Here is a 15,683-nt window from a genome sequence, read left to right on the forward strand (position 1 = left end):
AAAACAAAAGCTATATTATATTAGCATGCTTTCAGTTTCCTGTCATAAGCCCAACTTAACAAAGCTTATACCAAGGAGACATGTATATGGGATTATATTACCATAAAAGCTCTGGCCTGGACATAGATGCTTAACAGGTGTCCAGAATCTCTCTTTCTCTCAACTCTCTCCTTTCCTCTGTATATGCTTTATTTTTAGGCAGGCTCTCTGCAATAATAACAAGGTTTACTTTAATAACTACAATGGGAAGAAAGCTACAATATAAGCAGAAATTCCTAGATTGGCTGCTGATTTACCTGGATTAGGGCATGTATGCATCCCCGAACCAAACATTCTGGCCAGACGCTTGGGACATTTATCTAAAGCTGAAGAAGACAGTCCACCTGACTTCCCCGAAACCATACGGGTAATGATAGCTTCCCAAAGGGGAAAGGATGCTGTGCAGAGAGAACAGTATCAGTTGTCTGCTTCGTATTATTCTCAAGGATTCTGTGGTTCATGCATCACTACTTTTAATACATTACTTACAATCAAGTTTCCAGAATGAAGCACTGTTCTACTCTAAACTTTGGAGATTCTTCATAGATGGGAAAAATTGTGTTCTAAGAGGTGGTGACCTCTTTCATATTACCTTGTTAGTTTGTGTACTGTTAATGAAACCCAGGGCACTGGAGTGTGAAGCTCTAGAATCAAAGTCACATTTAGGTTCAGGTCCTAGTTTTGAACAGGATAATTGTGTGTACTGGGATTGTTTTCTTATCCTTGAAATAGAGGTGATAGTGTCTGTCTTATACAGTTGTGGTAGTGTTAGGGAGGTATGTAAAATGTCTGGCACTTAGTTTAATATACAGTAACTACTGTTATATGTTGTCATTGTAATAATAGCCATTCCTAGGAGCTAGATTTCTTCCTTTGTTGAAACATTGTGAAACAGATTTTCAAGCTTCAAGCAAGCACTATTATTTTAAAGCATCAACATTATTTCTTAGTTTAGAAGTGCTAGTGAAACGTTTACTGAGGTATAAAATTACTTTTTAAAAAAAAATTTTTTTTTAACGTTTATTTATTTTTGAGACAGAGAGAGACAGAGCATGAATGGGGGAGGGTCAGAGAGAGGGAGACACAGAATCTGAAACAGGATCCAGGCTCTGAGCTGTCAGCATAGAGCCCGACGCGGGGCTCGAACTCACGGACCACGAGATCATGACCTGAGCCGAAGTCAGCTGCTTAACCGACTGAGCCACCCAGGCACCCCTAAAATTACTTTTTTAACCGAGGAATCTAGATTATGAATTCATCTTAGAGAAAATGATCTGAAGGTCCCAATGCACAGAATATGAGCAAAACATTGCATATCTTGTGTTCTGGTATCCAGGTGGTGTTCTGACCTGGAAGCACTATGACAGTATTCTAGGTTTGAAAGGTGTGTGTAACCTATACTTTTAAGTTTCTGTTTTTTAAGAGATTAATCACATACAAGGGGCTTCCATCAAACGATTCAGGTTAGAAAAATAAGCGGTCTATTAAACATACAGCAGGCAAATGTAAATTTCAAAAGCAGATGACAGAATATCATTATCAGTGCATTTACAACAAGATGTATAAAACTAGATCAAGTATGTCATTTTGTATTAACACAGGGAGCACTCCACAGTGAAGACAGAGCGGTATGAACTCTTATGTGCTAAGCATAACATCAAATGTAGTAAGCATACGCTGGGAGAAATGAAGAAAAAATTGACAGTAAAGGAGTGATAATAGGAATCTTTAATCTACTTGAGGATCAAGAAGGTACACAATAAGAGCTATAGATGACTCGAATAATATATTAAAAATTAGCCCATAAAATGTATCTTTTTTTCCTTTTTTGTCATCCACAAAACACTTACAAAAGATTAATAATTCATTAGGCCAACTACAAAGAAAATCTCCTCTCCAAGTAGAATTATATAAACCCCATTCCTTGATTATACTTCAATAGAGCTAGAGATGTTTTTACAAAGTTTAAATCAACCATTTGGAAATTTAAAACCAGTTACTTTAAATAACCTTGGGTCAGTGGAGAAATACAAATAAAGATTATTAAGATAATAACAAGTAGGAAAGAGGGATTAGTAAAGATGGAAATCTAAATTTGTGAGGTAGTAAACAGTAAACCATTTGCGCTGACAATCTCAAACACTTGACTGTATGAAAATGCCAGTAAAATCAATACATCTCTTTTAAAGCTCTTTTCAACGAAAAAGGAGAGGGAGGGGAAACAAAAATTATAATTAAGTTTGATAAAGGTGATGAAACTACAAGGTGCAGGTAACTAAATTATATCTAGGTGTGTGCTAATGAATTTGCAATTTTCAATTGGAAGCAGGCAATTTTCAATGAACATCACTGCTTGAAGATGAAATACAAAATTTAAACAGGCCATCCACGAATCTAAATGTATAGGAGACCTCAAGGTGTACCTGATCTGAATTGCATTTCAGGTGGCTGCTATCAAACCTGGAAGTATCAAATAATTATATCATCTAAGTTGGTCTAGATGTTAGAAAATATGTAAAACTTCCCAGATTTTTTTATGTTGTTACGGAATTACAATGTGTGATAAATTTTCTTACTTAGGTAGGCACTGGGAAACCATTTAGCATTTTGAATTGTCAGTGTGATTAATCTTACAGTTTGTAAAATTAATCACAGAGTGGTGTAAAAATAGATTGGAGAATAGATAAATCAGAGGCTGCTAACCAGTTGGCTATTGCAAAATTTAGAAGGTGGCTGAACCAGAATAGCCACAGAAAATTGGAACTGGTATTTGGAGAGGTATTTCACAGTCAAAATCTGGACTCTGGCATCGGAATAGATGTGTAAGAATCTAAAACGTATCTTCTAAATGAACTTAACCTCCGGTTTGCCTTTCATTTTGTGTGTACTCTGTGTGTGTGTGGGGGGGGGGGCGGTGTTTGTGTTTGTGTATTGTGTGCATATGCCAGGTGGTTGATACACCTACTAATCTCTGCCTTTACTCTGCTGCCCGGAGCTTTCCTGTACTGCTGGGGTTTCCTTACCTTTTTTTTCTATAACCCTGTGTATATCACTACTGTCTCTCAGATTCTTGGCTTTAGTCTAGCAGGAAGAAGATGGCAGGATTGTATCAGAGGTTGAGTGTAAACTCTGGAGTTGGAGCACTAGGATGAAGTTTAGTGCCATTACTTGTAAGATGTGTGACCCGACCTCATCTATAGAATGGTGTTACCGATAATACCCACTTCCTGAGTACTAAATTATATTTATGAAAATACTTAGAACAAAGCAAAGAACATGGTAAGAGTTCAATAAACAATAGTGGTGGTGGTATTAGAAGAGGTTTTGGGTTCAGGTGCTGGAGAAAATAGTGAATATCATTAATAGAAATAACAAGAGGTTGGAAGAATATGAAAGCTTCGGTTTTTGGGTATGGTGTGTTTTAAATGCTTCTAAAGTTTTTGGCTAGAAGTGTCCAGCCAAGTATTGGAGATTCTGTATTGGGAGTTGGGAATGAAGTCATATTGAGAGACACAGGTTTTGGAGTTAATGTTTAAGATTGATAAGTAAACTACTATAAATAACAGAGGATTGACAAAGAGGGGCTCTCTAAGATCAGATTTTTGAGGTATGCCTACCTTTAGGGACAAGAAGAAACAAGATAGCCAGTAAGGATAGGAGAAAACCTTTAGAGATTGGGTCCTGTGACAGGCAGAGAATTTTCAAAATGGCGACAAAAAGTGATCCAAGATGGGACTAAGAAAATAGTAGGAAATGACCATGAAGAAATCAGCCTCATAATAACAGATTCCTATGAGGTAAGGAGTGGAGGCTTACCTTTGGGAGTTGTTTTTTGTTGTTTTTTGTTTTTGTTTTTTTAAGAGAGAGAGCAAGAGAGCGTGCACATGAACAGGGGAGAGGGGCATAGGGAGAGAGAGCAAGCATCTCAAGCAGGCTTGACACTCAGCGTGGAGCCTGACACAGGGATCGATCTCATGACTCTGGGATCATGACCTGAGCTGAAATCAAGAGTCGGGTGCTCAACTGACTGAGCCACCCAGGCATCCTCTTTTCAGAGTTTATATAGAGAAAGAGGATGTCAATTTGAGAGAGATACAAGATTTGGGGAAAGTGTGAATTTTCAGTCTTTAAATTGTTTGTTTTGGATAAAGAATGAGGGTTACCTGAGCTGAGTATTTGGAGGAAACAGGTAGAGCAGAGGCAAATGCCAGAGAGGGGTTAATTAATAGAGCGATTGCCAATATGGAACCTAGGCGAACATGAAGAGACACTTGTATAAAATATCAGGAGTAAAGAAATTTTAAGATGGGAGAAGGGAATTTGGTGAGTGCCCACACTGGATGACCTAAGGGTCCCCAGTGAAATAGGAGCTAAATTCATTGAGGATGATGTATGGGACAGCATGGAAAGAGAGTGGTTCAACAGAGTGCTGAAATCCCTGTGGTCGAGAGTTTAATCCGTGCATGCCAGAAGAACGAGGTATTGAATGATGGAAATCAGGAGTCAGGGAGACCGAGTAAAGACTGTAGAAAGTGGCTGAACAACAGTGGGAGGAACACCAACCCTTCCTCCTGGTCTGTGAGCGTCAGGGGTTCGGAGAATCGAGAAGCGAGGACTGCCTTTTGAGAGGATGGCCAGGAATGTGGTGTTAAGTAGATCTGAAGAATGCTAAGTATAGCCAAAATTAGAATGTTTTAGAAGTGATATTTGAGGATGAAAAGGTTAAGAATATAAGTAATTTTCTTCCCGTTTAGAGTGGGTCATTAGTGGTAGAGGGTGGAAATAACTTTTAGGATATAGTTATAGACCAGTTTAAGCTTAAGTGTTCTTGGTTCATTTAAATGAAAAGTGGACATTTTGAAAACATGTAGTATTTTTTAATCTCCAGGAGCTTTAAAGGTTAGCCCACTTTTCATATGTGTAAAACAAATTTTGAAGAGCCTAAAAATGTTCATTTCTTAGCGTTTAAAAGAGATATTTTATATGAAGTCTTTATATTCAAAATGCTATAGGTAAAACATGCACATAAGCCATTATTTTCAGTATATGAATTCAGGAAATACAATATTTCAAGTGTTATAAATTTGCATTGTCAATTTAGTACAGAAGTTGCGTTCACTCATTTCAAAATCTAGATAACAGTTTGATTCATTGTACCATTAATTAAATTTTAGTAAGTGTGCATCGTGGCCATGAGAGATGAGAAGAGAGAGGACACATTGAGGCCTGGGGTCCATACATATTTGAGCCTTCCTACTTTGTTATGTCTGCTAATCCGAATATAGTGAATTGGAGGTGCTGGTAGGTAGGAATTACAAAGTTAAGTCGCGGAAGCTTAGTTATGCGTAATTTGATGGTAAAGTCATTAATTAAATTTAAATTGTGCTTTTCAGTGTTTTTCTTTGAATTGTGTCAGTAATTTTTGGTTCAGCTTGTATTTAGACACAAGTATTCATGCGGTGTTGACATCTAACACATTCATACATTCTTTCTCTATACATGTGCCTAGCCCTTTGGGTAAGGATTGACTCTGTATATAAACAGCTGCATTATAGATATGCTACCAATTACTTGCTACTTGAGAAAAATTAAAGCTTTGAAAACCTTTAAATTATTCATACAAACTTATACCAAGAAGATAAAGAGGAAGAGGTCATCTGTCATTCCACTAAACCCCAACAAATAATTTGACAACTTGGTCTTCTTATGGACTTCCATTGATTGAATTTTGTAGATTTAAATTTAATTTATAGACTGGATCATAAATTCACATGGTTCAAAAAAGATTCCTTCCTGCCCAGCCGTCTTCCGTCTGCTATTTTCCCCCAACCTGCTTTGCAATTCTGTGTTTTATCTTGATAAAGTGTGTTGTTTGCCAAAGTAGCATTAAATAATGTGATAAACCATTTTAAGTTTAAACACTTGTAAACTTTAACAATGATTTTAACATTAATTTTTATAGCAGCTTTTCACAGTAATACTATTTCACTGCTATTTCTTTAAGAAAATACTGTACACGGGACTAAAATTCCATTTCTTCTAAAATTGTACTTTAAATATAGATAGAATTTCTAAAACCACTAATTAGGATTTGCATAACGTTTTGTCAGTTTAGCATGCTTTTGTGTAACTGCATGTAGTGTTTAATCCTCGTGAGAATCCTGTGAAGAAGATAGGCCGTTTATTAACTGTCTTCATTTTTCCAAGGAAACAAATCAGAGTTTGTATTTTGACTGTCAGCTTTCAATCCAAGTCTTCTGATTGTATGGTCTTTGCACTGGAGCCAAAATCTTAAATCGTTTGTCCTGATTTGAAATGGCTTTTATCCATTTTTGACATTTTATATATTTTTTAATTGTAATGAACTTATGCTAACTTTTAAAAATTACTGAGAATACTACAGTGAATACCTGTTTACCTGCTATTCTGTGTATCTGTCTTTAAACTCATAAACGTACTTTATTAAAAGCATTTGTGTCCAGAGTTCTTAACACATTAGGAAATTTAGATAACAACTTACAAATACTGCTCATTCTTTTTTCTCTTGAATATACTTTTAACTTTTTTGCAAGTCACTTTTAACTGTCAGACAGCTTAATGTTACTATTTGCCTTTTATTTCTAAGTTAAAATGCTTAAGATTTTTCTGAAGTCACACATGTAATAGGAAAAGAAACCTTAAATAAGTACCCTAATGCCTCATTTATTCTGCATCACTAATGAATGCATGGCTGCGCACATTAGATTTTTTCTTTAGATAAGTGGGGTTTTTTTAATAGCACATGAATTAAATATATTTTTAGCATTTGTAATACTTAAGTTTTCTCAAACATTATGTCTGTCCCTGGTTTCTTCCGCAAAGAGATACGTGCAGCTTGGGAACATCTTGAGGAACCTCTGTTGTGGAACTCTTGTCTCCGTTTATGCCAGCCACATGTTCCTGGATTTGTTGGGGTCTGTGGCCATCACTTTTTGCTGCTACTGTTTCTGTCTCTTAAAGGCACTGTGCCTTCATGTACGCTGCTGATTCTGATATACTTTTGCCTGAAAAATAACCAAGCTTTTGAGGAATTGTGCGTTTAATAAAAGTCCATACATTTTTACGGGAGGCCCTGTGTGTAAAGACACAGCTGCAGTGGCCTTTGCTTATCGGGTTCCTGGGCCGGGGAATTGCTGTGACCATTGAATAAATGAGGGTATTGTGATAACTATATTTTAAGGGAGAAAAGTTCTTCTCGTATTTTCCTTTGTACCGATGTTGCTCTGGTTTACTGTGTTGTTGAGGTGGATTTAAATATTAATCATTTAAGGTCAAATTTTTAATGTGTGTGTGTTCTTCAGTGGGCACAACCCATGTAACCATAACAATTTAGTGAAATAACTATAATGGAATTTTTCTTTTGAATGTGGCTTTTCTTTCTTTTTTTTCCTGTCCACCAGGGAGTAACTATTCCCAGTCAGAGGCGCTATGTTTATTATTATAGCTACCTGTTAAAGAATCATCTGGATTATAGACCAGTGGCACTGTTGTTTCACAAGATGATGTTTGAAACTATTCCAATGTTCAGTGGCGGAACTTGCAGTAAGTGCTCTAAATTCTCATCCTTCCGTGTATTGGAACACTTTTCTGAACATATGTAGAAGTTTACATAAAAATCTAGACAGAAACAACACTTAACATTTATGCAGGGGCATATATGTCTGAACTATCCAGACTAATTAAGTAGCTCAATTTAGCACATTGGACTAAGAAAGCCAATAAATATAATGTCTTGGAAGCAAAATTATATTTATGAAAGAAACATTCTTTGCTGCATCTACCAAATGCAGCCTAAATTGTGATCAGGTAACTGGAAAACCTATCCCGTTAGAGATGTACCATCAGAGTGGCAGTGGGATTTGTTAGTTTATTGGTGTTGGGGCAGGGACTGATTCCTCGATATCTTAGGAAGACTAGATGGTGATAGTAATAGTGACTGGGACAATAAAAAGAAAAACAATGATAAGACGTGGTGAAAAGCTGAAGTATATTGAGTGAATAGGGTTGGGTCAAAGTATGTGGAGTATTAGAGAAAACCTGGATTTAGGTCCAAGTTCCCATTCTAGCTCTGTCATTGCTGTACTGTATAACCCCGGGCACACCGTCTACCTGTCTTTGTGTTTGCTTATCAATACAATGAAGATATTTTGAGATCTGAAAACTTCCTAGATACATACTAAATAGAATAATGTCGGTGATGTCTGCCTCGCATTGACCTCTGGCTTACCCTGACCTCTGTAAGCCTTCCTCAGTCACCCCAGTCCTGTTCTGCTTCTCTGCTATTCTTGGCTGGAGTTCTCAGCCAGCCTGGTAGGAGCCTTCATACTCAGACCCAGAGCAGTGAGTCAAGAGAGAACGCATAGAAGGAAGTATCATCCAACCCTGTGAAAGATCAGACTGCTGCTGCTTTTTCCTGTATCAGAATTTTATCAGAAGCATGTTAGCTCTGCCTTGGCAGTGATTAGCCATGTTGTCATGTTTAAGAAATACGTTTTATTTATTTATTATTTAGAGTGCAGTTTTGTAGTTTGTAGATAAGATCCCACGACATTATTTCTTCGAATACCTCTAATAATATTTCAGTGAGGTTCTGTAATTTGTTAGTGATTTTAGTTTTTGGCTTTGAGTTTCGCTTCTTGAAAATATTTGCGGAATTAAAAAATTCTATCCCTAAATTAATTTGTACCTAGGAAATTAATTTCTTGGTTGTGTTTATCCTTTTCAGTTAGGTGTAATCACCTTCATCTTATCTTTCCTACGTTCTTAGAACTAGATAATTTCATCACGACCACAGATTTATTAATATAACATGTTATATAGAGCCTTCTGAGAGACCTCACTGATGCTTTTGTCATCTCAGTACAATTTTTGAAAGTGCTGATAAAAGGCACAGCATAGGGAATATAGTCAGTGGTACTGAAATAGTGTCACATGGTGACAGATTGTACCCACACCTATAGTGAGCACAGCGTAACGTGTAGAGTTGTGGCATCACTGTGTTGTACACCTGAAACTAATATAACATTGTTATGTTAGCCAGCTATATCAAAACAATAATAATGTTTTTGATAAAAACTTCTAAATGCAAGGCACTGAACTGTCAGAGGTAATTGACATAGGGACTTAAATTCATAGAGGAGAAGGAAGAAGGAAGGAAAAACTCCTGCTCTTCCTGTAGGGTAGATATCAGGTTTAAGAGCCAAAAGAAAGGTATTACAGATTAGGGACATTTGCTAAGGGGAGGAGAACATTCAGTTCAGTAGTCTTATTATCTAGTGTAATTTTTTCACATTCACCTCCTCCAGCAAAAATCTATCAGTTGTGCTCTGCCTGCTTCCACTTAAACATTGTGGTGGCCTTTTCTTTTTTGGTCTCTTCTCAGTATTACATTTAAACTTTTAAAATTACTGACTACTGACATCTTTTTAATCTTTATCAGTTTTCTAGTTCTCCATTTATGCACTGTGATTTAATACTATGTAATGAAGTTGTATTATAACAAAAGCAATACATAATTGAATGGGAGGTTATATGTATAAGTTATAAATGGTATACTCAGAAAAATAAAAGTTTTGGGGCTTGTCAAATAGTTTCATGGAGGAAGTCGGATTCTCAGCGAACATTGGAGAAAGCGTACAGCTTAGATTGGCATTAAAACCGAAGGAAGTATTACAGGCAATAGGAAATAGCTTGCATTGAAGCATACCAGTAGGAAATGAGCTGGACAGGAGGGTAGACACAGAGAATAGAAGAGGACTGGAATGTGTGGTTGACTATAAGAGGACCTTGAATGGGGTTATCAGACTAGAGGTGGTAAATACTATGGCATCAGTGACAATTCTGGAGGCATATGCTGTGTTTTAAGTGTGGCTTTGTAGGAAGTGGAGGTTGCAAGATGGGGGAAAATGGGGGAAGGGAAACCAGTTGTGTGACTTGCCGTAAGCCAGATGTGCTTTGCTAAGGCAATCAGTAGGATTTGATTACTTTTTGCTTTGCCATTTATATCTGGATATTTTGTCAGTTTTGATTCTGGCCATGTGATTAATACACAGAGAAGGTATGAAAGAAAAAAATGAGTATCACGGAGACTTGGAGACATGAATGTTGTGGGTTTTAACCCCGTCTTAATCAGGTGAAGGTGAGCTGTTTACATGAGGATAGTGAGTGCTTGAAAGTATGGGTCTGTTAGGTGTGAGTCTATCTGATACTTTGGGGAGCATCAGGAAACAGAGCTAGAAGTTAACCAGCCTTCTACGAAAGGGTCGCACGGGGCCGGGATGGTGAGGCCCAGAGGGGCCGGGATGGTGAGGCCCAGAGGGGCCGGGATGGTGAGGCCCAGAGGGGCCGGGATGGTGAGGCCCAGAGGGGCCGGGATGGTGAGGCCCAGAGAGGCCGGGATGGTGAGGCCCAGAGGGGTGGGATGGTGAGGCCCAGAGGGGCCGGGATGGTGAGGCCCAGAGGGGCCGGGATGGTGAGGCCCAGAGGGGCCGGGATGGTGAGGCCCAGAGGGGCCGGGATGGTGAGGATGGAGACGTGGAGTTGCAGGTTTGGGCTCAAGAGGAGATAAGGAGTCAGTGAAGAAAAGAAAACTTGTGAAAGTAGAACATTTTCTGCAAAGCTGTCAGGGGTTAGCGGCCTTTTTCATATTTGAGAATTGTCTTAATATTTTCTAAATAAAGGAAAAGTTATTCTACTTTTAACATCAGAAAGGGTCAAAATGTTAACAAGATGATCACTGTGATTTTTCTGTCAATACTCTATCAGTATGCACATGTCAAAAAAATTTAATTCTGATTTTTGTTTACCAGGTATTGACTTGTCATTTCTTTAGAACACAGTTACATCAAAGGAAAAATATCTGAACTGTGTCTAGAAGTCAGCAGAACCATACTCTTGTTGGACTTCTGATAAATTAGGTGTGAGATATCTAAAATGGGGAATTCACAATGTAGGGAAAATTATTTTCTTTAGTGATTTGAAAAAAATCTTTTCCACTTAATTTTGTTAAAACTTTTTATCTTAGTTTTGGGGGTAAAGTCTAAGTAACACTGAATTGTAATTAGCTTATGAATTGATTTGACTATTCTGGGGTTCCTGAAGATACACATTTTAGTTGTAGTTCACTTGAAATCTGGCTTATACAGTTAATACGCAGTTTAAAGTCCTAAAATCAGGACTATCAGGTTCTGAATTAGGAGTTTGAATTAATAAGATTACAAGGCATTTTCATCCTGGTCGATTTTTATCACAGTTTTGAAATCGTACCTTTTTGTTTGCTTCTTCAAGCCAGAAAATTTCGGAATCAGGTAAAATCCTGTAAAATGGCTCATTGTACTTTGAACCTTTAGTCAAGGGAGTGACAATTATTGACAGATGGTTGGTAGAATGTTTCCCTTTTTTGGAGTGCCCTTTTTCTCATAATAAATGCCTCACAAATTCATATTAGAAAAGCCCAGTGATGCTATTATCAAACCCATTTATTATGTGAGTGCTGATACTGCTTTTGATATTGCATAGATGGGCCAGCACATGTTTATTAAACCAGAAAATTCATCTAGCTTGGATAAGCTTTTTGCTTTGTTCTCAGTTGTTGGCCACATTCATAAACAATGTGATATTTCTTTTTTCATCTTTAAGGATGATGCCTTTTGATGCTGAGTATTTTATGCCTGTGTGTGTGTGTGTGTGTGTGTGTGTGTGTGTGCGCGCGCGCGCGTGGGTGCGAATGGAACATATACGAAAATTTCTAGTACTCTTTGCAGGCTTAGGATTTTACTTCTTGATTGTCTTGGCATATTTCCTTCAACACACACTTCTTATTCATAAGGTTACTCACTAAACCATGTAGTCCTTCCCTTTATTTTGAAACAGACAGGGGCCAAAGCCAAAATATGTGTTGATGAAAATGCAGTGTGTTTGGAGGGAGGGGGGTTGTGCTTCAATTGGTGCTTGAGTCTGTTGTATTTCTTTGCGGACATTTCACACCCTTTTCTTCCTGTTTCTCATGATGATGGCTTTATATACCTTTAAGAAATAAAATATGAGCTATAGGTAAAATAAATCATGATTAATGTTTTGTTTTGTTTTATAAATATTCAGTCTTGCGTTTATGGAATTTCGTATAACTTTGTTACAGATTATGTTCTCATGCCTGTTGTGAACATGTAGTGGTTTGTACTTGGTGGGTTTTGTTACATGGTAGAGACTTTAAAATACTGCAGCAAATATGAATGTGCCAGGAAATTATTGTAGCATTTTAATTATCAATCTAGTTTATGTTAGGTATTTTACAACTTAATGTTAAAATTTGTTGTTAACTGCAGTGCCAGAAGTCTAATGTTGGGACTTACTGTTTGTAAAACAGATTGGTTTTCATACAGTGAGTAGAACCTTATGTTGAAGGTACGAGTTAGAGAAACTTTTGGACTGATTATATTTTTTGACCTTAGTTTTTCCGTTGATTTGTCTTAGATCAGGGTTACAGGTGCAGAATTACTGTTTTGTGTATATTGCTAATAGTAATCATTTAAACAGTTTTTGGCAGTCTGGCACTTGAAGGCATTTCCTGTGAAATGATGCTAATGTGTATCTCACCACGCAGATCCTCAGTTTGTGGTCTGCCAGCTCAAGGTGAAGATCTATTCCTCCAATTCGGGACCCACACGACGGGAAGACAAGTTCATGTACTTCGAGTTCCCTCAGCCGCTGCCTGTGTGTGGTGACATCAAAGTAGAGTTCTTCCACAAACAGAACAAGATGCTAAAAAAGGTTTGCACTTTACTCGTAGTGGGAAAAATACCCGGACTCACCATACCTCGGACGGCGACCTTAGATCTTTTGCTTAAAATATTTGGTTAAGCAGAAATCACTTTGTAAGGAGAGATTATAAGATATATTTTATGACAGACATTCATGAATTATAATTGGTTTTCTGTTGAATCTGCACACGCTTTGCGTACTACAGCATTGATGAGCCATTCTGATGGTAAAAAGTCTTATTAGAAGGGAAAGTCCTTATGACATATTATAATTTGAGATGAACGTTCTTTAAGTTGGGTTATGCAGAGAAATTTTGTAAAAGTATTAAAGATTGTATACCCCATTAAATCAGTTATAATCCTTCTGGAAAGGATGAGCAGGCACTAAGAAATTAGCAAGGGGCTATCAGTTTGTAGAAGATTTAGTGTATATGTATAAATAAAGATGTGTTTCATGGTCTTGTGTAATGACACAAACCATTTCCCCCCCATTAGGGTTCATGGTTCCTGAGACCAGATCATTTTATATTTAACTTCCTCAAGTTTATCGAATATTTTGAATTTTAGATAGAAGATCAGTTAATATGCAAAGGAAGTAATAAAGAATGAAAACAATGTGGTATTAAATATGCAGGTTTAGGAAGTTAGTGAGGTTTGCGTCTTACTGAGCTATAATTAGGGAATGCGAGAGCTCATTCTTAAACTGTCTTGGCTTACAATACTGAGTGAACATTTAAGGTAAGTGTGCCTAAGGTGCAAACTTTTGGGGTAGTAGTGAACAAATATACTACCTTTGTATGTTGGTACTGCTCATGGAACATGCTAGATAATGTATTGCCAGTCTTTAGACATTCTCAGTAATAGGACTGATTTTGTTTTCCTGATATTTAGCTTTAAAAAAAAAAAATAAGAGGAAGTTTCATTTATTACAAAAATTTTAAATTCTACTTTGACTTATCCAAAGAAATACAGTCTCCTGTATCCAGAATCCACATAGCTGGGAATCCACATAGCTCTACAAAACGTTGAGCTGGTTTTCTTCCGCCAGAAACCCATTTCCTACCTATTCTGTATAAATGAAAGTTAAATATATCTCAGTAACTTTGGAAAATTATTTTTCAATAATCCAGGAAGCATTAGCAAGTGTTTTAAAATTAAGGTAAGTATTTCTTTTCCTTCTATTTGTTATAAGACTGGCACACATAAAGTTTTATATTTTCTTTTGAAAACAGGCAGCTGCATCACTGTTTCCCTATACCTTTAGGAGTGCATAAGTTCTTATTTCAGTTATCGTCTGTACATTAATACATGCAGAATTTAAGATTAGATCATTATTTGTAAAACGTCTGTATCTGGGATTACTTTATGTTTATTTCCATTTTATGTGATTTCCCCTACCTGTTAGAAATGTTGCTGTGATTTAAACAAAAACCGTTGTAGTGTAATCAGTTATCTATACAGAATCCCCACTTGTGGAGATTTAAATATTACTAGCTTATGTTCTGACTCTAAGTAAATATGTATATAGTTACTAATTCAATGACTTTGCTAAAATAATTGCAATTAATATTTTTTAAAAGACTTATATATGACATTGCTAGGTATTGTTAAAAGATAAAAAGACAGTTTTAAATGTAAGATACCTAAAGGTCTTACCATCTTTCTGGGAAAATAACAGAACTTGAAGATAAATTAGAATAAAGGATTTAACCGGCAATTTAAATGAGATGAGATGCCACAAGGAGGCTGCGCATCATTAACTGTCAGGTGATCCGTACAGGCCAACTTCCAGTAATTAGGAGAGGGGAGAGGGGAGAGAGAGAGCATTTTGTGTGTTGGTCAGGAAAGGCTTCAAGTCATGAACTTCTGGTGTGTTTTTGATTAACAAGACATCATATTATAAGTAAAAAGCGATTTTTTAAAAATAGGCATTTTATAACATAAAAAAAGTCAGAATTGCTGGTCTTCCTTCCCCCACATTGTGAAAGTCTCCAAATGTACACTCGTACTGTCGTGTGAGGAACAGGAGCCACCTAATGTTTGTTTGTATTGCTTCAGAAGTAGAAATGTACCCGCCTTGCTATCTTGAGAAGTCGTGCTGACTTTTCAGGAACGTTTATTAAATTCGTAATAGATAACTTGTTGAGACAGAGGAAATTAAATCCACTTACAATTTTTTTTTAAATACATACATACATATGAACTCAAAACATTTCTTAAAGCTAACATTAGACAAGAAAGGTGATATTTTACTTAAGGCTTTAAAACAAAAATAAGTTATTTTGGAACTTGTGGAGTTCCAATTTTGGTCTAAAATGTGAACAAAAGAATAATCTTATGTGAGTTAGATGTGGCAGATAACCCAGACTGCCAAGTTTTGTGTGTTTGTCTTTATTCAAAATAGCAAACGGCACGTGGCTTAGGTTACTGACTTCTTGGGGCAGATGTTTAATATAGGGGATATATTTTCTTCTTTAAAAAAAATTTACAATCTGTCTTTTTTTTTTTTTTTTTTTTTTAAGGACAAAATGTTTCACTTTTGGGTAAATACATTCTTCATACCAGGACCAGAGGAAACCTCAGAAAAAGTAGAAAATGGAAGTCTATGTGATCAAGAAATTGATAGTATTTGCAGTATAGAGCGTGCAGATAATGACAAGGAATATCTAGTACTCACTTTAACAAAAAATGATCTCGACAAAGCAAATAAAGACAAGGCCAACCGCTACTTTTCTCCAAATTTTAAGGTCAGTCAAAAACATTTTGAGGAATTGTTGGGTGGCTCTGTGTATGTGTGTGTCTAATTTTAGGTGTATAGCTGGTGAAGGACTTGGCATGACTAAGTTT

General features: G+C 36.7%; 1 protein-coding gene across 1 annotated transcript in view; it reads left to right on the forward strand.

The window, feature by feature from the left end:
- The window catches only part of PTEN (phosphatase and tensin homolog), a 37,814-nt gene that overhangs the window by 16,033 nt on the left and 6,098 nt on the right, over positions 1-15,683 (forward strand). Inside the window, exons 5-7 of the mRNA XM_049646665.1 lie at positions 7,479-7,620; positions 12,680-12,846; positions 15,359-15,583. Of these exons, the coding sequence (XP_049502622.1) occupies positions 7,479-7,620; positions 12,680-12,846; positions 15,359-15,583 (534 nt within the window). The remainder of the gene's footprint in view (positions 1-7,478; positions 7,621-12,679; positions 12,847-15,358; positions 15,584-15,683) is intronic.

The sequence above is a fragment of the Panthera uncia genome, chromosome D2, assembly GCF_023721935.1.
Source record: "Panthera uncia isolate 11264 chromosome D2, Puncia_PCG_1.0, whole genome shotgun sequence".
NCBI lineage: Eukaryota > Metazoa > Chordata > Mammalia > Carnivora > Felidae > Panthera > Panthera uncia.